Source organism: Falco cherrug, chromosome 5 (assembly GCF_023634085.1).
Source record: "Falco cherrug isolate bFalChe1 chromosome 5, bFalChe1.pri, whole genome shotgun sequence".
NCBI lineage: Eukaryota > Metazoa > Chordata > Aves > Falconiformes > Falconidae > Falco > Falco cherrug.
This window is the reverse complement of record NC_073701.1, coordinates 36521659-36547541: the sequence shown is the minus strand read 5'-3', so window position 1 is coordinate 36547541 and position 25883 is coordinate 36521659. Positions and strand designations below refer to the sequence as shown.

Genomic DNA, 25883 nt, shown 5'->3' with positions numbered 1-25883 from the left:
TTTCCCTGGCAGGCTGCATGCTGGCAGGCAAAAGAACTGGCTGACCCAGTTGAACGGAGCAGCCTCTAGAAGAAGGTGATTACAACACCTGATTACTGGAGGTTTCAAAACACCAGTTACTCAAACACCTGAAACTATGTGTTAATGCAGAACTTGTAGATTCTCGGTGCTTGGGGGAAAGGAAAAAACAGCCCCAGCCTTAAATACACCTACAGTTCACAAGAACTGTGATCTGATGAACTGCAGAATCTGTTAATATACACACAGGCAATTTTCCACTCTGCAAGAAGAGCAGTAGATTATATTCAAAGATGGGAGAAAGTAGAAGTGATCCAATGCTTGAAGCGCTCCCTTTGCTTCCCTCCTTACAGCAGGGAAACTTGAACCCAAGACAGACAGTCTTTGCAAGCTATTTGAAAAATGCAGACACACACTGGATAAGGAGAGGGTTTAAAGTGCACACTTTTATTTTCTATTACAAAGGCTAAAAGAAGCAAGTTTGGTTGTTTTTTTTATTTAAGAACAAAAAAAAATGTTGTTAAAACATCTACATTATTATCCTGATACTAGACCTTATGAAAGATACTAAGTTCTTTTTTAATAGTAAAGCGTGGTATTCTTAAATTATATTAATACAAAGACATATTAAAGGACTCAAAATCATTACTACCCAGCTCAGAACTGCAGCATCCCCTTGCTATCTTCTCCTTTCACTTGCTAAGACCCATCCATTTTTGACATACAGTTTCATACAAGCTAAGCAGGGTATTTTTTGGTTTTTTTACTTCCCTCTGTAGAAGGCCAGGTTAACTCCAATGCCGGTGTCACTTAAATCCCTACCAAATCCCGAATGCCCCTACCAAAGCATTTGGGAAAAGATTTTCACCGAGTCCTTCAGCATTTAGCAAGTCTCTGCTCTGCATGATGTGTGCGTCTGTGGTTATTTTGCAAGATTTACAAGATACGAGATTTTCTTCTAATGTTAAAAAATTAAAATATAACTTCTCTTGTTAATAACCCTTGAATTTGGTTCTGCACTGCAAAAGTCTCTTCTTCTCACATGACTAAAGAAGAGAGTTATCACAGGGCCTTGTGAACGCACCACTAAAGCAGCCCTACAACTTGTGGTTTGTCTGTTGTAGAGCCACAAGCGCCAAGCAGTTCTGCTGAGAGTCCATAACGTGCTGAAGAAAACCCTCTTGGCTTAATCAAGCGAACCTGGGAAGTCAAGTGTGAAGCCTCCTGCCCTTCACAATGTCCCTTTAAATAATATAAGCAAAGCCTTATCATTAAAAACTTTACTTGCTAGTTAGTAGTATAATACTTTTTCACTGAGATGGGGTTGTGAGGACATCCTAGGGGGTTTCAAAAATGTGAACAGGGAAACCCGTCCCATCTCAGAATTTATACCTATGTATATAAACCTCTCCCCTCTTTGTTACTTCCCTTCCCCTAAGCCAAATAAATGTCTTCAAATTTAAACTGGAGATGCTGCGTTTCCTGGCCCGAGTCCTTTTCCTTTACCCTCATTTAAAAGATTCCTTTGATACCACACACATATAATATTATATAAAGTGATATATTTAATACCTGTGTATATATGCTTCACGGGAGGGGTCACATATATACACACTAAAACAAGTCTGGTGACAAAGTACTGCAACACCACAGACCAGGTTATCATATCAGGGAAAACAAAAAGAGATACTCAACGCAACCCCCGTAACCGTGGGCCTCCCCCACCTCACACACACTCGCCCTCTCCCCGCCTTGGCCCTAACTCCGAACCTCCAAAGCCCTGCTGAGCAGCTGGGCTCTCACTGCAGAGATGGGGAGAGGGGGCAGTGACCCACTCTGTAACCTAAACAAGTTATCATATGAGAAATCACGGCGCAGCGAACGCTAGAGTCACACTAGAGATGCAGGTTTGTTTTAAAAATAAAAAACACATTCCAGTGTTCCCGATCCAGATTTGCTTCCTTGGTGTCTCTGCCCCAGAAGAGCAGAACAAAATAACCCACACGCTGACGCCTGCCTCCTCCCCTGTCTTTCTCTGTTTATACCGTTGACCACTTGGGCACAAGGAGCACCAGAAGGTACGATCCAGACAGCTACAGCGAAGGGCAGAGGAGAACACACAGCACGTGACCACTCAAAAACTGCCGTAGCTGATACCGTGTTGGTCATTCTCTTTCCCTGCAGCACTACGGATCCTCCCCCATCTTGTCCTTGGGCAGAGATGGAAATAACCACTTCCCTCTTCTCCCAACAAGCCATCTGTGCATCATCAGGTGTTATGGTCCTGGCCCCTTCCAGAGCAGATCTCAAGGTGCTGTATAGCTGGGAAAGGAAGCTCATACCAAACCAGTGACCAACACCTACATCTTAAAGGAGAGGAAACAAGCTCTGCAGGGAAGTGGCTGAGCTGCCCAGGGAAGTGGGCACCATCCCTGGAGGTATTTGGAAGTGCAGATGTGGCACCTGGGGACATGGTTTAGTGGTGGACTGGGCAGTCCTGGGTTAACAGTTGGACTCAATGATCTTAAAGGTCTTTTCCAACCTAAACAATTCTAAGCTCAGAGGCACATTCAGCTTACTTAGAGCAGACAGTATCTCTGGAAAGACCCAAGACCAGCATGCAGCGTGCTCTGCTCCTGGGCCGTTAACTACCTCAGTGGAGCTGATGCACCTGCCTGGAGTCTGGTTTAGAAAGGTGCCAACTGCCTCCATAGCATCCCCTGTATTTCCACATGCCGTCTCTCTTGAAGCTGGGAAGCCCAAGGATATGGGAGCAGGGAGGGGAAAGGGGGACCCAGCAATGCCAAAGCACTGAGCAGTTCACAGCCAGATTGTATTTACCATGGATACAGCACTGCCAGCCCCAAGGGCTCAGAGCTTGCTGTCTTGGGAGCCTCTGCATGAAAAAGACATCCTCTTAGGAAGGCTGTGACAGAGATGTATTTGTGTTTGTGTGGATGGTGCCATCCATGCATGCAAAACCGCAGAGCACAGCTGGACTGCAGAAGAGAGGAGAGGGAAGCTCAGGACAGGACACACATTTACTGCTTACAGGATGAGACTGCCAGAAAGGACAAGGCTGGCATACAGAGCAGCACTGCCTCCCACCGCTGCCACTATAAAAGCCAAAAGTCCTGGCACAGAGCTCAGCATCACTGGTTCCCCCATCACGGTGCACATCAGGCAGGACAGGAGCAGGCACACAGCTGTGCCACTCTCTCTGCCACAGTCCCTGCCCAGGGTCACATCCTGGCTCCACTGCGTGTCTGCAAGCTCCCTGCCCCAGCTCCAAGGGGGAGGGGGCTGGACCACCAGTGCTGGTAAGTGCCCATCCAGCTGGATTCCCATTAGCAAAACATCACCCATGCTGCTCAATGGTGTCCTTTTAAATGGGTCCCCATCCAGTTCTTCTGGCACTGCATGCTCTACATATGCTTTAAAAGGCAGCTCTAAATAACCAGTAACACACATAATTTAAAGAGCAAGGAGGGAACCCCCACTACCTACTTCCCTTTCTTCAAGACACAAGGCAACACAAAAACACGGGCTCCCTTTGATTACAGCCTTCCTCCTGACTGATATCGCTGTGTGAACTAGTGATACAGGGTGTGTCACAGTCTCCGCTACACCTTCGAGATGGCTTCAATCTCACTTGCACCAGCCACACCAGCCAAAAACAAACCAAAACTACCTACCTGGAATACATGTTGCACACTGAGAAAGACATCTAATGAGGAGTTAACCATTTGCTTTCTGGGTGCAGTCATCTGAAACAGTCTGAAGTCACCTACAATCCAGTTCCTGCTGCTGCAAGCAGTTTTATTACTTTGCTGCTTTTAGCTACACTCTCGACACCACATGGCTGTTACCCTCCTCAGCGCCAGTTGATGCCTCAGGGCAATAAAGACAGCAGAAGTTTAAGCCTAGATGTTTTAAGCCAGATCTAGTGGTTTTCCTTCTTTGAACCTCAATTCCTAATTCTTCCGGTACTGAACTCCCAGGAGAGCAGGCTGGCTGCAGCAGCGCAAGTGGGGCTTGCTCTACAGCTCTGAGAAAAGGAGCACATGAACTTCATGGTCACCTTTTCACCAGATGTCTGGCCCTTCCTCTCAGCTTTGTCCTCTGGACCTCTGCAGCCACACTCTGAATTGAAGGGCAGAAGAATGACACGAGGAGAAATTCTCTGATTCACAGCCCAGTACAGACTTGGATTCATTCCTTTGAATGAAGGACAGTGAAAACAAAAAGATGGGAGAGGAAGGAGAATTTGGAGAAAAGAAGAGAGAGAAAACAGATCACAAACTCAGTGAGCATGGCATTCGCTGGCCAAGGATAATCAAATTCACGATTTCATTCACCACTAATAAATCATCGTCTCATAATCTTAAAACGAAAGAAAAGAAAAAGTTCTCTTTGCGAGACACAGATCTCGCTCTCCCTGCTACTGCCACTCTCAGAAAACCCGCCACATGTTTCTCCAGCCGACAGGCTCCCCCCACAACCCTTACTATACGCCATCCCGCAATAGGAAGTTGTATTTCCCGAAGTCGTCATCCCTGGGGCAGAGCAGCATGTCCTTGCGGGCCTTGGCCAGTTTCTGTTTCAGCACCTCCCTCCGGTCTAGCCACTCTGTCAGCTCGTCCTGGCCATGGGCATAGCGACACTCCTCTCCTTCGGGGCAGGTCTTGCTCTTCTGGAACCTGCCAGCACAAGCAGCACAATCAGGGAGGCACCCCAGGACAGGGTTTTGAGCTCCTCATCTGGGATACTCAATCCGGGCCTACCGAAACATGCTGCAAACTCTCCTTTCTAAGGGCAAAGTGATTCTCCTACAAACCCATGTGCAACCAGGGAAGGCAACATGGAGGCTGGGCATAGAAACAGAGCAGTGAACAGAGCAACGTCTACGAGGGGGTTTAGTCAACAGAACAAAACAATGTGAGCTGGAAGCAGACCAGCTGGATGAGGAGAAAGCACCACACAAGAAAGGAAATCCAGGTAACATCTACAAGAAACAAAGCCTTCTCTCTAACCATCACAAGCCTTCTGAAGACACCTCAAGGTGCTGATTCAGAGTGTGAGAGCCTTTTACACCGTTTAATAAAGCACCTGGGATTCCCCCAAGCATCAGGCCAAGCAGACTATTCAGCAGCCTGAGAGCATCCTGGCTATGGAGGGCACAGGTGCAGACATGAAGCTTGCTCTCCTTTTCTAAAGACACATGCTCGGGAATATATTTTACCACTCAGTAGTGTGGCTGAGCACCTCTGGGATCCAACAGCAGCCTCACCGTCACCCAAACCTGTCAGCTCATCCCATTCTTCCTCCAAGCAAAAGTCCCTGGGGACTCTGTGAGAGGAGGAGGAGGCAGTGAAGGAAAAGGAGAGATGATGGAGGCCCTGCGTCTGTTGCCCCACTCCTGCAAGAGCAGCACAGGAGGGAGATGTGACAATGGTACCTTTCACAGAGACGGAATTCGCCCATGGGGAAGCGGTAGCTCCAGCAGCTGGAGTCACTGTCTGAGGTGAAGACCTTCTCCTTGTGCTTCTCCGACTGGATGTGCTGCTGCCACTGCTTCTTGCTGTTGCTGTTCTTCCCACAGAGCCAGCAGTGGTAGCCCATCTGACCAGTGCAGACAGGGCAAAGGGCCAGTCAGTGAGTTGTCACACCCGGCGGCCTTCCCCGTGCTGGCACTGCCTCTCCCCCTCTCCTTCCAGAGCATCCTGGAATCTTCACTCAGTCTATGACTTCCTGCACTTTCCTGCCATGTCATTTTTAGGGCATCATGCTGCCACTAAGGGGGAGCAGAGATGTTCTGTTGATGTCTACCTACAGCTCAAACAGGCTCAGAGAACAGGGCAGCTCAGTTCACTGACATGGTCCCCCTGCTCTGCTGACAGCCCAGGTGGGGTCTGACTGCAAGGCCCCAGGTGCACAGGCAATGCAGGACTCTTCAGCACCACAAGCCCTTACACCAGCCACAACCCCTCAGCTAAGGAGACACATCTATCTCTGGTTTTCCCAGGCCTTTGTGCTCCTGACCCAGCTCTTCTCCAAGTTTCTCCTTCTTTTCCAACAGGCCAGCAATGGCTCCTCCAGCTTTCCCAGGAGCAGGCAGGAACACTGGGGAGAGGCTGAGCCCATGCAAAAGGGAACCTTAAGGTAGACTCCTACTGACATGAAGATTAACAGAAAAACCATTGCAGAGCCTTGCTGACCCCAGGTCAATCTCAACCCACCTCATCTGTGCTTACTGTGCTGCCCTTGCTGTGCAGCTCCAAGCCATCCATTTAAGCTACATTAGCACAGGCTCTTTCCCACAAAAGCAATGCAGTCCCTGCTAGCTCACACCTGGAGCACAGGAGAGGGGCAGACTGTCAGCACCGAGGAGGAGGGATGAAGGTCAAGAGATCAGCTGCTTACCATGATGTCAGCATAGTCAGTGGGCATCTGGATCTGTTTCTCCCCTTCTCGTGAGGTGAGTGGTGTCCCCTCTCCAGGCTTCCCAGGATTGTGTTTCTTTAGCCACATGTCATAGGTCTGCTGCATATCTAGTACTGCACAAAAGCGACCCGTGAAGTCACTCGGTCAACCTCCCGCACCATGCACAAACTATGAGAAAAGAGGAGCACTGGCACAGCCCTTCCCTCCCCTCTCCTGTGCAGCAGCACCTGCCACCAGACTGAAGGCTTGTGCTTGGGTGGCCCAATGTCACTTACTCAGGTGAGAGGAGCCAAATTCACACCACACCACCTGGCGTGACAGAAGCTACAGAAAGTATTCAGGAAGGCGGGAAAGTGCCCCAAGATCTCCATGTACTTCACCCCAGAAGGTGATTCTCCATCAGGCCTGATCCTGCTTGACCTCAGCAGACATCTCACTCCAGCCAGGGAGCTAAGATCCATCCCTTCCCTCTAAGCCTAAGTTTCATCCTCAGCACTTGAGAGGGAGGAGAGCCCTTAAGCAAGCTGGCCACAGGAAGCACTGGGGAGGGAAGACCTAATCATAGCTTGCCCCAAGTTCAAAACCTGCCCAGAGGACTGCAGTCGATGTGTTTTGGCGCACTCTTGGTTTAAAACCTACTAATGGGAAAAGAAATTTTGGCTGGAAGCTCTGATTGCATATCTGCCTTTCCAAAATCAGCTCCGCAGAGAGGCTATGGACACATAAATGTCGGCAGACACCCATGCGATGCTGTAAGTGCGATGCATTAGTGATTTACTTCTCGCTAAATAGGTAATTGAGGAACTCAAGGCAATTGGGCATAATGATTGCAAATTCCCCCAAACTGAAACAACGCTGCTGTTTGTGGATACACCTTCATGCTTGAGCAAACACACCCAAACTGGTCTGATGTGCTTTAAAGGCTTCAGCAATGAAATTACTTGAACTGTAACAAATAACAGCATTTGGCCCAGCAGAGAGGAAGACCTTCTATCCAAGCATAAAGACTGAACGAACTCAGAGAAGGCCGGGAACCCTTCAAGCTTTCCAGCATCCTCCAACAGAGACAGGAGAGCACTTGGACAACTGGGCCTTGCAAAGAAAGTCTTTTTTCCCAGCTTGCTGTTGGTCTGAATAAACAAAGACTGTTGCCAGAGAGCTGGCCATCCAGGACATGGGCAAACCCCAGCTACCCCCAAAAAAAGTAAGTCGGGAGCCTGCATAATTAATTCCAGACAAGCTCCTCCACAAAGGCACCACCCAACAATGTTCTCATTCAGGATCTCAAATCCACCCCTTTGAGCACAATGCTGTGAGCCGGGAGTGCTGCAGCCCGAGAGCAAGGGATATGAACAGAAATGGGCAAAAAAGCCAAGGCAGATACAAAACAGACAAGAAAGATACAGGAGCAGCTACAGATCAGGACTGGTGCTTCAGCAGACCTCCATAAGGAGCCAGGCCTGGGACAGTACAGGCAACTGGAGGCACAGCACAGGGTGGATTCAAATTGCTGCAGAAAGGGAGGGCAGCAATGGAGCAATGCAAGACATGGGACCAACGAGCACTAGTCCTGGAGCAAGGGACTCAAGATATACATGCACGTTTAAGAAAAAAGCAGCTCTAAATTACTGTAGATAGACCTGCCCCTTAATCCCACCTAAACTCATGGTACTACGAGCTCTGTCCAGCTCAGTCTCTGTTGCACAGTTTGCCTTAACAGACCCTGCATCCACTGCACATCCACTGCCCAAATGTCCCCTTCACTCTCCCTAAATTCTCTGCCCCACGTTTCCCCCACTCACTTTTATTTTCCTTCATGAAGGTCCACATGTCTCTTTCCTCAGGGCTGTGGGCGAAGGAGCAGTTGCCCACATACTGGCATTTCCGTCCATTTTGTGCATGGATACACAACTGTTAAAAGACAGAGAGCAAAATTTAGCATCTGCACAAACATTCCTTGCTAGAGAGAAAAGTGGGTTCAAAACACCAGCTGTGACATTAAATTGTATGCAGGAGAGGTCACAAACAGGACACTTCGTATGTCATTAACTCATGCTTCTTTTCCTCAAGCTCCTGATGACACAAAGGGCAAGTTTTCCCTATAAACATGCAGGCAGCTCAGTTCAGCACCTGGCCTCTCTCTCTCTTGTTGCCATTTCCACAGGCAACCAGATGAGGGTACACTTAGCGCTGGCCTTGGGCGAGACAGCAGGGAGCAACCTGGATCGACCCAACAGTGTCTCCAGCTGGTCAAGTTGCTGGTCCTCAAAGACGACTCATTCTTCAGCCACCTCCAAGTGGGTGAAGAGTGGCCTTGAGGGCTACTTAGCACGCACACAACTTTTAGCCCACAGGTACCAACAGCATCATTGCCAGAGAAAATAAGAAGCTTTCCAAGCATCGTATTTACTGATCACCCCTTCTCCCCAAGTCCAGTCACCAGAGGAGGACAGCAGTGTGGAGACGAGCTGGCCCATGGGTTCTAGGGGGAAGACACAACACTGTTTGTCTCTGGTTGGGGCTCGGTGGGAGCTCAGGCAACGCACACGCTTGTTTGGCAAACTGCTGTGCTGCATGATCTGCAGCTCGGCTGCTGGCCTCATCTCCTACTGCAGCAGCTGTAAATAACTCTTGCTCCCCCACTCCAGCTTCTAGCAACTGGCCTGCAACTGGAGAGTGCTCAAGGCCTCATGCATGGCCTTGCACCTGCCTGCGAACTAACGGGCAGCAGATCCCACAGGGAAGGAGGAGAGAAGCTTTCTCCTCTCAGGGAAAAAGAAAAGGAGAGGGAGAGAGAAACTATCAATCACCACATTTGGGGCTGGGGTCAGAGGCTGGCTATCTGTAGTTTTCCTCACAGCATGTGGCTTTTTAACTGAGTTCTTAGCTTTGCTTTCAAAACACATTGTGAGCAAGTTTCACAATCTACAGCAGCACAGCCGCAGCAAAGGCAGGGATAGGCTTCTCCCAAGCACTTCGTCTCACCTCTCACCTACATTGAGAAACCCTGACCTAAGGGGAAACTTCAATCTTATTCCCAAACCCTGTGCCAGCCACTTCTTGAGATGGTGACTGCATTAACAGCAACGTCAGAAACTCTCATACGTGCGTAGCGTGGTTTAAACAGGTGCCGCTCCTTTTTCTGCTCCACCCTTTTGCTGGATGTGTTTGACATCTTGCTGTTGTCAGTCTGTCCTTGCCTCCCACCTCAGACAACACGTGACTGCCTCCCTGCCAGCTCTACACGGGACCAGCCCTCAAAGCACTGCACCATGGTAGGAGGGAATGGGAAGGGGCACCTGGCTGTGCCGGGCATGAGGCTTACATCATATTGCTGGGGGAAGTTGCGGATGGAAGGCAGTGGTCGGACAGACACCCACTTCTTCTTTGCTTTGGACATCACCAGCAGGACGCGACGTTCCTTCGTCCAACTGAATGAAGAAGAGAGAATAAATCAAGAGAGACAAAAAGAAGAGCAGAACAAGGTTTTGTTTTCCTAAGAGACCCTTAAATATTGACAGGTGACCAGATCCCCCTGTCCAGCTTGTCTCTGCACTATCCAGCTGCTCCCAGACACACACATCTGTGACAGAGAAGCCACAAGAAGGGTGTTTTAGGAGGATTTCTCCCTGTACTTATCACATATTTCCTGGGGTATCTCTTCTCATAAAGCCATAAAAATCTCCCCCAAGTCTCACACGGAATCACCAGGGATTACTAAACAACTGCATTACATCCTTTGACACAGACAATTATTGTGCAATTAGATCCACTAAAAACATCTGGGAATATTTTCTGCTTGAAAGGTGCAGTAAAAATGCAAGGCATTACAAGCACTGTCTTATGAACAGGTGCCAGGAAGTATTAGTTCTCCTGCAGCTCCAGCAAGCAATCACCAGGAGATACCCTGGGCAAAAACCCCAACTCTATTTAGCAGCTGCACAAGGAGATGTTATTCTTCCCATTCCAGGAAGTGATCCTCACCTGCTCACTTCCTCCAGCAACTGCCGCTTCTGCTCTTTTTCAACAAAGGTCTTACATTTGCAATAGGATGCTGGACTGTGCCTTTGCAGCTTGTGTCATGGGAAGTGAAGTCCTATAAACCCTTCCACCCTATCCCACTAGGCTGTCTGGGTGAGACAGGCCACAGGTTCCATGACCCAATGTAATTTCCCAGCTGATATTCCTCTTCTAGGGGGCTTATAAGAAAGATGGGGACAAACTGTTCAGCGGGGCCTGTAGCAATAGGACCAGGGGTAATGGTTTTATTCAGACTAGGTAAAATGAAGACTTTTTTATGATAAGGGTGTTGAAACACTGGACCAACCCAGAGAGGTGGTGGATGCCCCATCCCTGGAAACATTCAAGGTCTGGTTGGTTGGGGCTCTGAGCAACCTGATCTGGTTGAAGATGTCCCTGCTCATTGCAGGGGGTGTTGGACTAAATGACTTTTAAAGGTCATTTCCAAGCCAAACTGCGCTATGGTTTTATCACACTGAACATCCTTATGGGCCCCAAGGAGCCAGGAGGTGCAAACAGACAAGACATGCATCAGAGAAGAGCAACCAAAGCAATGAAAGAGCCAAGGAAACTAAAGGGAAGCAGAATACCTTGAATCATTGCTAATAGTGACCTGACAGAGATCTGCAAACAGCTAGGAATATAAACAAGTACAGACGAGAACTACCTTGGTGGCCTTGCTATGAAGAAATTATAGCAATTATGAAAAAAGTGAACTGGGGGAGTTGGACAGCACACACCAGGACTAACATCTGCACAATGCTGGTAGCAAATACAAACATAGAGCTGGAAACTGGAAAACAGCTATCTGCAATGCTGGTATCAAGCGGTGAAAGGCTGTTAGGAGACCTTACAGCCTCTTCCAAAGAATCTGGAGAAGGTAAGAGGAGAAATTCCTGCCCTTGAGGAGGGGTGGGGGAAAGAGAAGGTTGCATTGCTCACCAGTGGCGGGCTTTGGCACTGCAGTACTTGAGGTCTTTATCTGGCTCCACCAGCTGCCCGTTTCTCCAGCACTGGCCACATACAAACTTCATCTGGAGGTCAAAGGTGCTTGATGTGGGAGCCCGGGGAGAAGCCTGGGGAAGAGAACCACAACCTCAGGCAGAGCCCCAAATCACACCCCTCAAACTGCCACGGAGACTGACACTGGTGACTCCCTGTATGCCCACTGCCAGCGACAAGCCAGATTAAATCAGAGACAGCCCAGTTCTCCTCCACCACTGTTAGGTGGTGGCCTGTTGAGATACCACACAGAAACAAAACCACTACTTGCTTCAGCATGATTTCCTGGGCTTTGACATCTGGCCAAAAGCACAGCTAGCCAAGCAGCTTCAAGCACTGACCAGGCCTGGCTGTGAAACCCCTGCAGCGTATCTCCCTGTGCAGACAAGCTCTGTGAGACCTGCCCCAGTACTTAATCCCCACTTCCACGCAGGAAGGGCAATCCACATCCCCCCCACTACCTGTGGAGAGAGCTCAGCCGACAGCCAAGAGAGCCCCTTTGGGAGGAAGCATGGCCGTGCCGCAGCGCAGGACCCACCACTCCTGCTCTTTGACCAAGAGGCTCATGACACATTCAGCATTTGACACCATGAAGTCAAAGCTGGGTCCTCTTGTTGATAGCCTTCCAAACCATTAGTGGGCAGGTCTCCATCTCTCACAGTTCCTTTGCACCAGGTTTCACGGGCAGTTAATCATGACCTCTGGACAGAGGTACAACCATCAATATATGCATTTCATATCCTTTCAGTCACCTCACTTGGTTGGCCTTCTACCTGTCCCTGTGAGAAGGCTGTCTTGGGATTATGACTAACGGGTTGCAGGGGAAGAAAGAGCCAGTTCCATATCACCACTGCCTTGTGTTTTCTGAGCAAATCTCTGGAAAGCCATTTGCATTCTATATCGCCATTGGAAGACATGAGGCTGGTGTCTCCAGTTCATTTCCAAACCAAAAAGCAAACCTGACTGGACACCAGTGGCCCTTGGCACAGGAGTATGTGAGGGTACAAGAGAACACCCTGGTCACTGAGCCAGCCATGAAGCACAAAGGTCATGTATCAGTAAAACAGTTCTCTGACTGCTAACCACATCAGCAGCCCATCCCAGCTGCCATGCCTTGACTTCTAACCCTGAGCATTTAACAGTGAGCAGACAGGCAAACCATGTCGCCAAGGAGCAGGCGTCTGACAGCGATTGATTAGAAGTAGCATGGACCGTATGTGCATCCCTTGGCAAAGGGAAAGCAGCAAGCGCAGGCAGTGCAGAATCAAAGCATCTCCCAGGAAACGCCATGTAAGCTACGGACTACCACTCTGCATCTTCCAGACGTACTCCTTTGGAGAAGCAGAGCTGACACAAAAGGTTCTCCATCACTGTGAAAAGCTGACCTCAGAGCTGACCTTTGCCTGTGCTGACTATGAGGCCATCACTGCTCTGGATGTCCCAGCAAAAGGACCCTTCCAAAGAGCCATCACCTCTCTTGAAAAGCAACAGCAATTCTGGCCTACTGGCCTGCAAGACAGCCTTTCTGGTGGCATCTGCCACACGACTTGTTCATCTGTCAGCTTTCGCCAGTGCTGGTGACCACCAAGAACACATCAAAGTGGCCGGCTGCAGGATGAGCAGGGTTGAGACCTGGGATATCACAGAAGGAAGTAAGGTGCCTCCCTTTCACATGTGTGGCCTTTGAACAGTAGTTTTAATGTCCACTTGGTCTCCAAAGGAAATTATGCTACAGCTCACCACGGATCCACCAAACCTATAGGTCTAGGGTAACAAAATGGTATTGCTGGCACATTGCCTTTTATCAGCCCCACGCTATCTGCCACATAATCCTCCAGGCGACAGATCTCTCAGCACAGCCAGGAAGCTTGGCTCAAATCTACTGATGCAGCAAAAATAAAATCCGAGTGGCTCCAGAAGGCACAATAGATCAGAGATAAAGAAAATGTTTGTTTCTCAGGTAATTCCGGTGATCTGGGCTGCTTTCCCCACAAAATCTTAACCAAAAGAAGCCCTGTGCACTTCTCATCAGTCATGAAAACTGCTGGTCAATCCAGTGGGCATGTATGTTCCCAGGGAATTACGAGCCAATCAAAAAATCAAAGCTGCTGCTGTTGCTGCTACATGGCTGTATTTGTAAAGGCAAGACACATACCTGGCAGGCTGCTGATAACCAACAGTGTGGAAATTATATCACATGAGGCTCTAGTAGACAAAGCCAGGCAAAAGTGCCTCGGGCTGTGGCACCACCCCTTGCTATGAAGCCAGGCAATATAGTGTTAGCTACGCACTATGGCAACCAAACAAACAACAGTCTTTGGCACAACAGCTCTCCACTTCAGGCTTTGCAGAAAGCAACAGCCCCAGTATGGCCACTCATGTCTCCCAACTTCAGGAACCCCTCTCAGTGATACTGAAATGCTCTCTGGAGAAGCCATGTGCCTCAGGAGACTATATGAGGACCCCAGGTTTCTCAGCCACCTAACCAAATCAGCTGTGCAAGTACCCCTTATTAGAGACTTTCCCTTTCTCTCCATGCTTAAATTGTTAATTCTGAGGCCAGTTTTATAGAGGTTCTGCAGCTGCCTAGTGGAGTAAAAGCAGAATAGTCCTCAAAACCCACAAAAAACAAGGGCTAAACCACATCAGTTCCTAGGGATGCAATGGGAGGACACCCAGCTACCTAAAATAGCCTCCCTGCTGACTGCCTCTTCAATCTGCAGCCACTGGGTCTACTCCTACAGCAGCCTCCACGGGACCAAATCTGTGGGGCCAAGTGTGAGATACCTGGCAGGTATTTAGCAAGCAGTACATCTTCTGCTTCTTGCTGAGTCTCCTGACCTGCATCATCACAGCTGCTGGGTCCCTGTATGCTGCCTGCCTCTTCTCCACAGCTAGAAAGCCCCAGATGCTAACTGTGTGACAAAACTGCAGCAAAATCCCTGGGACCAACTTTGCTTCCAGTGACCAGAGGGCGCTGGGGTGAGTGTGGATCACATGGGATGGTGGAAAGGAGGGGTCTGCTTTTACAGCACTCCTGGGAAGTTGTCTTTGCCAGGCAGCCAACTTCGAAAGCTGGAAGGACGCTGAGAAAACTGAGTCACGTTAGCCTGCTTGGATGGGAGAAAATAATGGCAAAAGTAAACATCTCTCAACTGATATGTTAGTCCTGCCCCCGGGGTCTTCAGCAGCAAGCCAGTGTCTCATCCCAGAGCACAGCCCTCTGGCTCAGTACGGGCTCACGCCAAAGTCATGGTTTGCTATTGCAAACACACGCATCTGACCGACTTGACTGTCTCTCTGCATGGTACCAGTGCCAGGCGGCCAATCCCTACAGACAACTGATGATGCCACTGGTAGGCACTTTCTGACTGTACCAACAAGGCTGCTGCTTTGCCTCCGCACAAAATGATGCCCTGGAAGGGTGAAGGGTGCAGTCCTGCTCTGTGACAGGCATTTGTAGGGCATAACCAGACTTTGCCATTGGCCATCAGCCCCAACACTGCCCACAGTGGCCAGAAACTGTAGCTCTCTGCCCATCCCCTGTCAGCTGATGTAGCAGATGCTGGCATTTCTTTTCCTGATCCTCTGCCCCCGCAAGCCCCAATGGCCAGAAACAAAACTCATGCCCAGCACCCGGATCCCACTTGCTTCAGAGGACATGCTCTGACCATGCCTGCTGAGCAACATGTTCTTCCAACAGCAGCACCTCCAGACAAAGGTGTATTTGAAGCTGCAAGGCTTACAGGAAAACAGCTGTCCATCTCTCTTTTTTTTATCGCCAAATTATGCACAAAGAACGGCAAGACAGAGCTTTCTGGAAAATGCAGGCAGATCCACAGCAAGCAGGACAGAACCAGCCACTAGACTTTGCTATCCATGGAGCGGGGATTGCCGATATAAATCCAACTACTGTCACAAACCGCTGCAGATTTGGCACTTAGTTTCCTCCACTGTGGAGATGCAGGCAGCTGCCTCTGTCTCCACACCAGGTAGAAACAGAACAACAGAACATAGCCAGCTCTGTCTGCAGGGACAATTCAGATCACCCATGCTCACTTCTTCTATAATACAGGCTGTTGAAATTTGTCCTTTCAGTTTCCCGAGATGCTAGAACATATTCCTTAAGCAAGTCAGGCAGCTTTGGGACCTAGAGACCTTGGTTACTCTGGACTGTGGCCTCCCATTCTTCTTCCCCAACCATTTCAGACCACAACAGCAGAACAGGCTGCACAGGTATGTTGCTGACGATTTCCTCAAAGATGACTGCATCTCAGGCAGCATAACCAGTACATAGGTGGATACAGAACCCACTGCAAGCACCAGTGCAGTCACATGTATCATTTCTGTTGGACTAACCCATACCCACCAGACCTGCTTTTCCCCAGCATCAGTGCCCTACAGCCTTCACAAAACTTCTGCTGGCCCATAACCTAGCCAAAAAAAGCTGCTACACACTATGTGAGTGACTCAGATCCCTTTCCTATAAAACACCTCCCTGCAGGGTGTTCACAGGCTGCACCCAGTGCTGTTCTCTGCAGAGGCACTCCTGGATGAGAGGTTCCAGATAAAGGTGAACTATCTGTGACAGTAAGGCACAGGCCAAGGGGTGGCGAGCTCAGGCCTCCACAAGGGGAAAGAAAGCTGTCATGTGGGAACAAAAGGGTTTCACAACCATTTCCCCACCATTTTGCAGGGGAGAGAATCGCTCCTACATCTGAGAGCTTGCTAGGAGACATGAAGTTTCTCATCTCATCAGACATATTTTCTGAAAGTAATTAAAGAACAAAATACTCGCTGTTCTAATGGTAAAACCGCTTTAGTTCAACCTCAAGGCTGGGCTGGGAATCGTCCTCACTGTGTGGGCTCCACTCCTACAGAACAGAATAGCCTCTTGGGGTTAAAAAAAGGATAAGGCAGCACCACTCGTAGCCAACAGGATGGAATAAAGCAGACCAAAAGACGCTCTTTGCTTCTGACATACCTCTCCAGAAAAAGGTCTTAGCAGTTTCGGAGGGTGCAGCCAGAGGCACCTTCTCTCACAATGAGAGACATGTGGCACAAAGAGAGGCAAAGCTCACAGCCTCCTCCTGGCAAAGCTCCACTAAGATCTCTGCCCAGCCTCAAGAGCACCTGAGTTGCAAGCTCCATGCGCTCCTGAGTTTAGAGCAGTCCTATGGGCCATGAGTCATTTCTTAGTCCTTCAAACTGCCGTATCGTCCCTTGGCCACTAAAGGGCAGCAGGACACCTTTGGTCCCCATTCTGTGTGGCTATGGTCCCCAAAGTCTCCGATTTCACTAGCAAGGTGTGGCAGGCAGTACCATTCTCTGGACATTGCTCTCCCTGCTCTGGAGGCTTCACCCCACCACTGAACAGAGCAGGTAACAATGCTGCAAAACAAGGCACAAAGTTCATCACTAGCACTGCAGCCAGGAAAGCTCTCAGCTGTCCTCCTCCCCAATGGCCAGCCTGGTCTGCATGAGACCTGTCAGGCACAGCAGTGGGAAGAAAACAGAGAAAATGCTGGAAAAGTTGGGAGCAAAATCGGGCTGCAAGCTCTAGATGCACCTTACTTACCATGCTGTTGGCTGGTTTGCTGGCATGTGCCTCCATCTGCTGCCAGTACTTCTTCGATTCCTGCACAATATCTTCATGGGTCATTCCTGGGAACAAAAGGAGACAGGACTGAGCTACCGTGCTTTGGCCAAGAGAAGAGAGTTAGAAAAACTGCAACTCCCTCTTCAGTGTCCAAGTATTCTAGGACTGGACACAGCACTGACCTGTATTTTGAGGACAAAAAAACTATAAAGCTAGAGAAAGCCACAGCAAAAAGTTAACATGCTGCAATGGACCTGGCAAAGAAAGGGCTGAAGCAGCTCCCATCTTCTCCATTCTGCACTGTGACCCTCAGGGTACAGGTCCAATGGGAGAAACATATACAGCTCTTGTCAAAAGACTGAATTTCAAACAAAATTTGTTGCAAGTGACTGCCTACTTCCAGTCCCAGAAATCTGAACTAACTCAACAATATGGTGTAGAAATATAGTGGTTGTGAAAAAAAAACACCTCCCAAATATGAAAGGATGTCTTCCAATACACCAGCTCTCCAAAGCATGATCTGTCCCAAAGAGATGATCTGTGAACCAAAAGGCCCATGTGCTGGTCACTTATAATATTTTGGCCTCTTTTGCAACATCATTAGTGAGGACAAAGACTCTGTGATTTCCACTGATGGAAGAAGACAGCAAGATATGTCTGTGAAAAGGCACAGTGAACAAGAAAACAGTCCTGCCTGTCCACATTTTCAGATCTTGGGAACCTTTACTCCACTAATACAATCCTTTATCCCCATGAACAAAGCCACAAGCTCTGTAAAAGCTCAGATGGCTGTGAAATGCAACAGCCCACCAGTTTCAAATGCAAGCTGCTAGGAATGATGCCTCTTTCCTATTCTTGCCAAGCAAATGGTGCCCACATCAAACTCTCTGCTCCAAAGCTAAAGCATTCCCAAAGAATGGAGACGACTACCTTTCATCTCTGTTTCCATAATGAGGGCTACACTTAAGAGAGGTAATAAACTACCACTCCAGGAAGGCAAACTCATGCAGAAAGCAGGCTTATATATACAGCCCTGCAGAAAAAAACCAAAAAGGTGATGGCTCTCCCATTGTTGGAGAAGATGGGAATAAGCACAGGCTTAAAGATCACCTCTGCAGCTAAACTAATGGCTTGTTTCATCTCCCTACCTTCCCCTCTGGAAATCACTTCTTCAAGTAAAGAAGGCAAGAAGCAAAAATCTAATGATGTCTTCTACAGGCTGAAAAGGGAGGAATAGAGAGAGGGAAGGAGGGAGCAAAGAAACTTTTTCTAAAAAAATCACCAACAAAAATAAATCAACCATGGGGTGGGGAAAAGAGCAAGATGCTTGAATATTAGAGTGCTCAGAGTACTATGGGCAAGACCACAAGCATGCAGGGTAGCAATGATGGCCTATGGCTCACAGGCAACATGCTGTCTTAGAATCTCTGGTGGTGTAAATTTTTAATTTCCTGCAGCCACAAGTGAGGCCAAATGGGAAGAACAGAAGATGGTTGGCACAGCGTGCTACTTGTTCATCACTGTCTTTCATGAGCCAAGCCAAGGCCAAGGACTGCACTGAACAAGAGTGACAAGAGCTTGAACAACAGATTAAAGAAGTTGCCCCCAATTATATCAAAAAATGGTGAGAAACATCCATAATCATCCATGTTTCTTCTCTAAAGTACTCCCATTACTGGGCTAGATCCTGCACTAAACAAGACCTGTGGTGAAAAAAGATGTAGGTAGCATTGTGGGTGTACCATCATCCACTCAGTTAACAGGAGAACAGCAAGAAAAACCCTCCAACATGTCAGAGAGAGAGAGAGAGAGAGAGGCTGAAAGTGCCAGATGTGGCAGTGTCATTACGTGAGTGATGTGAATATTAATTTCTGCAAATAGCCTCTTCAGAGGCATGTCAAAAAAGCCTTTTTGGGAGACACCAAGTATCTTGCCATTTCCCATTTTTGGTGAATTTGTTTTGAGAAACTGGAGATGCACAGCCTTCCTTTATGTAACTGCTTTGTCACCTGCACATGCTGCCATTCTTACTGCACCAGACACTCACTCAGACATCCAATTGCTACTTAGGGTGTTGCACAGGATTTAAACACCAGAACACCTCTGGGGGTTCAGCCCTTCCTAATAATCATTTCAACTTATGCAGCTGGTCCCAAGGGAAAGGCTTCTTGGTCTGCAAATTGCAATAGCACATCTAAAGGGACAAGGGACAAGTCATCTCACAGAACACCTTGGTCCTCTTTTCTGAGTCCCTGAGGAGTCAGACTAAGTACATGCACAAGTGACTGACAACTTCTCAGTTCTGCCAGATCACCCTCTTCCCCTCTCAACTAGCCCTGGGTACACTGGTGAAACATCACAAGTCCTGCACCAAGTCACACTCACCTGAATATTGCTGCAGCAGCCAGACCTTGAGCTCGATGAAACTATGAGCAAAGTGGCAGCTGTCCTCACGCAGGCAGCCATAACGCACCTCATGTCGGCACACATCAAACTGGAAGTGCTCCTGGAACTGGCGGATCTTGGAGTATTTCAGGGAGGTGGAACGTACAATGTGGACCAGACACCTGCAGCCAGGCCAGAGAAATATGAAGCACCAGAGGATCAAATCTTCACCCCCTCCCCCTTACATGTGACTTTCAGACGTTTGATTGGGCAGGTAAAGGACACAGAAAATCAACTCTGGGAGAGGCAGACTCCCCCTGGGAAAACCAGACCCCTGCCCTCCCACCCTATCAACCCTAGGTAGGTATTTTCAATCTCCTCAGCCCATGGGTGATGCTCTGCTTAAGTTCAGAGATCAGACACATTTCAAAATACGCAGCAAAGATACCAGCTCCTCTGGCTCAGCAAGTTCCTAAGTCCCAGGTTGCCAGTAACCAGAAGGGGTTGTATTACTGTGTACTTGACATGTTTCTTATACTTGTTTTCCCAAACATTCATTACCAGCCAGTCAGAAGCAGGATCCTGAGCTAGAGAATCTTTGGTTTGACCTTTATGTAAAGGCCAAACTGAAAGGCAAATTAAGTCAATGGAAAAATTAGGCTGACTCCAAAGGGCTTTGCTGATGCCTGAAATCCCTCAGCCCCAGGAGCAAACATGCAGGGTGAAGCACACAGTACTATTTGTCATGCATTGAGCTGCCCTATGATTAGAACCCATGGGGAAGAAAGAAAGAGACCGGGGCCCTGGAGTTAAACTGGGTGGACTTATGAGAGACTGCTCCCATTAGCACAAAAAAAATTCACTCACTTGTTGTCATGGAAACTGTGTTTGGCAGAAAGGTTGGAGCAGACAGATGGTGTGTCCTTGGTCCCTTTGCTGATAATCCGGGGTTTGCTGTCAAAGCAAATCTGAGAAGAGAAGAATTAGCATACTGGGAAAATCTTAGAGAGCAGTGAACCAGAGCCACTTCACTTGGAATGAGAAGAAGAACCAGAGCCAGCCTATTCTAATGTTCAAAGTTAGAAGAAGCCTGGTGAAAACTCTGCGGTAGGGCTTTAAAATAAAGCAAGTGCATTTTTTTAAAAGCTTCCGGACAACATTTTTTGGCTTATTCTCAACAGTATTTTCCATTGTGGTTGGAAAAAGACTGGTCAGAGCCACATATTCTTTCCCAGTTAGTCAACTGAGCAAGAACAAGGGGGAAATGATGGGGAGAAATAAAAGAACAGCCAGTTCACAGCAAAGAACATGTCTCTTTACATGTACTGCCAGTGCGGGGAACTCTGCTGCACAGCATTAAAATGATATGAGCCAATCCTTCACCCCCAACTCTGGCTCAGCACAGACATCAAGTGGGAATTCACTGCATTATGGGGTTCTGATTTCTAAAGTAGCTGGGGCTAAATTACAATTCAAAGCAACATGTCAAGACAGAGGAAGAGACAGGTGATCCCATGAGGCTGTGTACACCTGGTTCAGCTGCAAGGCTAAGGAGGAAAACTACCTCTCCTTTCTCCTACACAGTTGCATCCACTGCTCACTGCCCTTCTGGGAGCAGGGCACTGGCTGGGACATACAGAATCATAGAATTGTTTAGGTTGGAAAAGACCTTTAAGATCATCGAGTCCAGCTGTTAACCCAGGACTGCCAAGTCCACCACCAAACCATGTCCCTAAGCACCACGTCTACACATCTTCTAAATACCTACAGGGATGGTGACTCCACCTCTTCCCTGGGCAGCCTGTTCCAATGCCTGACAACCCTTTCAATGAAGAAAATTTTCCTAATACCCAATCTAAACCTCCCTTGGTGCAACTTCAGGCCATTTCCTCTTGTCCTACCACTTGTAACCTGGGAGCAAAGACTGACACCTTGTAGAGAGCAATAAGGCCTCCCTTGAGCCTCCTTTTCTCCAGTCTAAACAACCCCAGTTCCCTCAGCTGTTCCTCACAAGGCTTGTTCTCTAGACACTTCACCAGCTTTGTGGCCCTTCTCTGGTCATGCTCCAGCACCAATATGTCCCTCTTGAATTGAGGGGCCCAAAACTGAACACAGGATTCAAGGTGTGGTCTCACCAGTGTACAGGGGGACAATCACTTCCCTTGTCCTGCTGGCCACACTACTTTGGATACAAGCCAGGATGCTACTGGCCTTCTTGGCCACCGGGGCACAATGCCAGCTCACATTCGGCTAGCTGTCAGCCAGCACCCCCAGGTCCTTTCCTAACACTCTTCCCCAAGCCTGTAGCACTGCGTGGGGTTGTTGTGACCCAAGTGCAGGACCCAGCATTTGGCTCTGTTGAACCTTGTACAATTGGCCCATGGATTCAGCCTGTTCGGATTCCTCTGTAGAGCCTTCCTTGCCTCAAGCAGATCAACCCTCACCCCCAACTTGGTGTCATCTGCAAACTTACTGAGGGTGCACTTGATCTCCTCACCCAGATAATTGATAAAGACATTAAACAGGACTTGCCCCGATTCTGAGCCCTGGGGAGCACCACTTGCGACCGGCTGCCAACTGCATTTAACTCCATTCACCTCCACCCTTCATGCCCAGGTGTCCAGCCCGTGTTTTACCCAGCAAAGCACAGGCCCATCCAAGCCATGACCAGCCAGTTTCTCCAGGAGAATACTGCGAGAAACCGCGTCAAAGGCTTTACTAAGGCCTACGCAGACAACACCCACAGCCTTTCCCTCACCCACTAAGTGGGTCACTTTGTCACAGAAGGAGATTATGCTAGTCAGGCAGGACCTGTCTTTCATAAACCCATGCTGGCTGGGCCCAGTTGCCTGGTTGTCCCATACATGCCGCGTGGTGGCACTCAAGATGACCTGCTCCATAACTTTCCATGGCACTGAGGCCAGGCTGACAGGCCTGTAGTTCCCTGGATCCTCCTTCCAGCCCTTTATGTAGATGGGAGTCTCATTTGCTAACTTCCATTCGACTGGGACCTCCCTGGTTAGCCAGGACTGCTGATAAATGATGGAAAGCGGCTTGGTGAGCGCTTCCACCAGCTCCCTCAGTACCCTCAGGGAGATCCCATCCAGCCCCATAGACCTGTGTGTGCCTAAGTGGTGTAGCAGGTTGCTGACCATTTCCCCTTGGATTATGGGGGCTTCATTCTGCTCACCATCCATCTTCCAGCTCAGAGGGCCGAGTACCCAGAGAACAACTGGTCTTACTATTGAAGACTGAGGCAAAGAAGGCATTACATACCTCAGCTTTTTCCTCATCCTTTGTCACCGTTTGCTCCTGCATCCAATAAAGGCTGGAGATTCTCCTTAGCCCTCCTTCTGTTGCTAACATTTAGAGAAACATTTTTAATTGCCTTTTACAGCAGTAGCCAGATTAAGTTCTAGTTGGGTTTTGGCCCTTCTGATTTTCTCCCTGCATAACCTCGCAACACTTCTGTAGCCCCCCTGAGTTGCCTGCCCCTTCTTCCAATGGTCATAAACTCTCCTTTTTTTCCTGAGTTCCAGCAGAAGCTCTCTGTTCAGCCAGGCTGGTCTTCCCCACCAGCTTGTCTTCTGGCACATGGGGATGGCCTGCTCCTGCGCCTTTAAGACTTCCTTCCTGAAAAACGTCCAGCCTTCCTGGACTCCTTTGCCCTTCAGGATTGCCTCCCAAGGGATTCTGTCAATCAGGCTTTTAAACGGGCCAGAGTCTGCCCTCTGGAATTCTAAGGCAGCAGTACTGCTGACCCCCACCCACACTTCTCCAAGCACTGAAAACTCACTCTGCCCAAGACGGCCTCCAGCCATCACATCACCCACAAGTCCTTCTCTGTTCACAAACAACAGGTCCAGCGGGGCACCTTCCCTAACAGGCTCTCTCACCAGCTGTGTCAGGCAGTTATCTTCCACACACTCCAGGAACCTCCTAGACTGTTACCTCTCCACTGTATTTCCAGCAGACACCTGGTAAGTTAAAGTTCCCCATGAGAACAAGGGCTTGCAATTGTGATACTTATCCCAGCTGCTAATAGAACATTTTGTCTGGCTCTGCATCCTGGTTGGGTGGTCTGTAACAGACTCCCACCACGATACCTACTTTCTTGGTCTTCCTGCTGACTCTTACCCATAAACGCTCAACCATATCATCACCATCATCAAGGTCTAGATAGTCAAAACACTCCCTAACATAGAGGGCTACCCCACTGCTTCTCCTTCCTTGCCTATCCTTCCTGAATAGTTGATAGCCATCCATTGCAGCACTCTAGTTGTGTGAGTCATCCTACCATGTTTCCATGATGGCAACTATCAACATGTCAGTGGTCCAGACACATACTGAGGAGATGATGAAGGGTGCCTGCTCCCTCCCACCAGCTCTGTACCTCACAAAGGAAGGTGAAGATGCCCTGATGTTCCTTGAGGAGCTTGGCAATGGTGAGGCTGCTCTGCTTGATCCCACCTAGCGGGTCAAAGAGGAGGTCACGATTGAGGGTCCCCTTCCTCTCCTCCGTCCACACGTCGATCTCTTCCTGGTGGTACGCGAAGGTGCAGTTATCCCCGTACTTACAGTCCTGCTTGTTAAGCATATCTACAAAGCAACAAACAGCACACACCACCACACAGGGAGGGCGGCCCAGTCAGAATCTAAACTCTCTCTCATCTCCTCCCACTGCCCACACCTCACAAGGAGCTGAAAGCAAGAAAACACAGAGTTAAAAAAAAGAAAAGACATCTCCCCCCAGGTTTGTCTATACCAAGGCATTCAGAAAAGTTTATGCAAACTACTAAATGGTGACAATCTCAACAATCTAAAGTAATGCAACCTATTGTGGAGACTGTCTCAAAATGGAGTCTACTTTATCTCACACCTGGCCAGAGACAGACAATGATTTAACCAACCCCTTTTACAGCCAATTCAGATTAAGTTCTCCTAGCAGCCCAGCGCTAAGGAGCCCTGTTATCTTGGCTCTTGCAATCTCCCCACCTCATTAGGTACTTTGTAATGACGTTGCCTCAGGGACCAGTCTGGTCACATTGCCTGCACTTTTAGAGGGATGAGCTGGAGAGGCAGGCAGAGAGAGCTTTTCCCTAGGCAGAACCACAACCCTGCCATGGAGCTGCTTGGGTGGAGTGGGACTTATGCACGCACGCGCATGTACAGGAGGCAGCGTTCTCAGCAAAGCCCATGTCAACAGGGCAGCTCTGAGCGCTTGGCTGTGCGCGGTACCTCACTATGCCTTTGCAGTTCTTCTAGTCCACTACTTAAAAGCGGTCTGCTCTCCACAACAGGAGAGCTCATTGCCTTTCATTGTACTGAGCCTCCCAGTCCATAGGCTACTGATGGGACAGGAAGACCCAAAAGACAGCAGGCAATACCAACTGGAAGTCCCCTCCCAAACTCCCCTGGCACAAACTGAACAGACCCTTCCCAACCATCAACAGCCCTATCCCCTCCAGATCACCTTTGCACAGGTAATAGGATCCTACAAAGTTGGTTTTCGTTGGGCGAGGACGGATCCTTTTCCAGCTCTTGTCTTCTGAGTTCTTCAGCCTGCCCAGCAGGATGTCCCGCTTGCACTTGTGCTCCAAGCCCTCCCGATAGGTGTAATCGCCAGCTTTGGGCCCTGCAGGAGAGAATAACCCCATCAAGCCAGGGAAAAGCAAACCCTAGCCTGGGCCAGTGCTCTGGGTGGCAGAGCAAATGCATCACCTGTTTTGGGGTAGCAGACATGACAGGCTTGTTTGAAGACATGAGTAGATGCCAGGGGGTTCTTCACCAGCAGGGCTGTGTTGGGCATAACTGGTTCCGGCTGGGACAGCAGGTGCTCGGTGACCTTGGGCACAGCTGGGTGACTCACTCCACCAAGACTGACCTGAGCAAAAGCACACATACCCCTCTTTGCAGCTCTGCCACCACATGGGTAAGAAACCACTCTAACCCCCTGCCCCATTCCAGTCTCTCAAAAACCTTCCTCATTTTCTGTCTCATCAAAATGTTCACATCTGACATGACATTTCCAAAAGAGCTGCATGCAATTTTTTCCAAGAAACCATATGGTATGTTTATTTCAAAGACAGTCTTCTTTCTTCCTTGGTGAGGGACCTCAGTTTTCTATCACGAGCTACAGAACAAAATGCCCCCCTCACTCCTTCCCATTTCTTTCACCACAACCAACTCTGCATTGGAAGACTCTCAAATCAAGTCTATCTATCCCAACGTGGGAAAAAACCAAAACGCTTATCAGTGAGTCTTTAGGGAGCAGATCTGAGGACAGAGAGTTTGCTTCACATTGATGTTAACAGGGCTAGCAGATAGCAGGAACTTAAGAATAATTCTTGTTCCAAATTTGCTAACCATAGATAACCCTGCCCCTGTTCTCCAGGACTGGAGACATGGGAGAGTG

At 48.8% G+C, this 25883-nt stretch overlaps 1 protein-coding gene across 14 annotated transcripts in view; it reads right to left on the bottom strand.

Annotated features, from left to right (window-relative positions):
- Positions 1 to 444: 444 nt before the first annotated feature.
- ZC3H7B (zinc finger CCCH-type containing 7B) overlaps positions 445 to 25883 on the bottom strand; it is a 52502-nt gene continuing 27063 nt past the window's right edge. For all 14 annotated transcript variants that reach the window (XM_055711203.1, XM_055711202.1, XM_055711206.1 and 11 more), the window contains exons 12-23: positions 25190 to 25352; positions 24942 to 25103; positions 23862 to 24067; positions 20336 to 20436; positions 19469 to 19650; positions 17063 to 17148; positions 11425 to 11558; positions 9788 to 9893; positions 8265 to 8373; positions 6442 to 6575; positions 5477 to 5640; positions 445 to 4718 (exon numbers count right to left, since the gene is read on the bottom strand). In XM_055711203.1, the coding sequence (XP_055567178.1) occupies positions 4526 to 4718; positions 5477 to 5640; positions 6442 to 6575; positions 8265 to 8373; positions 9788 to 9893; positions 11425 to 11558; positions 17063 to 17148; positions 19469 to 19650; positions 20336 to 20436; positions 23862 to 24067; positions 24942 to 25103; positions 25190 to 25352 (1740 nt within the window). In that variant the 3' untranslated portion in view covers positions 445 to 4525. The remainder of the gene's footprint in view (positions 4719 to 5476; positions 5641 to 6441; positions 6576 to 8264; positions 8374 to 9787; positions 9894 to 11424; positions 11559 to 17062; positions 17149 to 19468; positions 19651 to 20335; positions 20437 to 23861; positions 24068 to 24941; positions 25104 to 25189; positions 25353 to 25883) is intronic.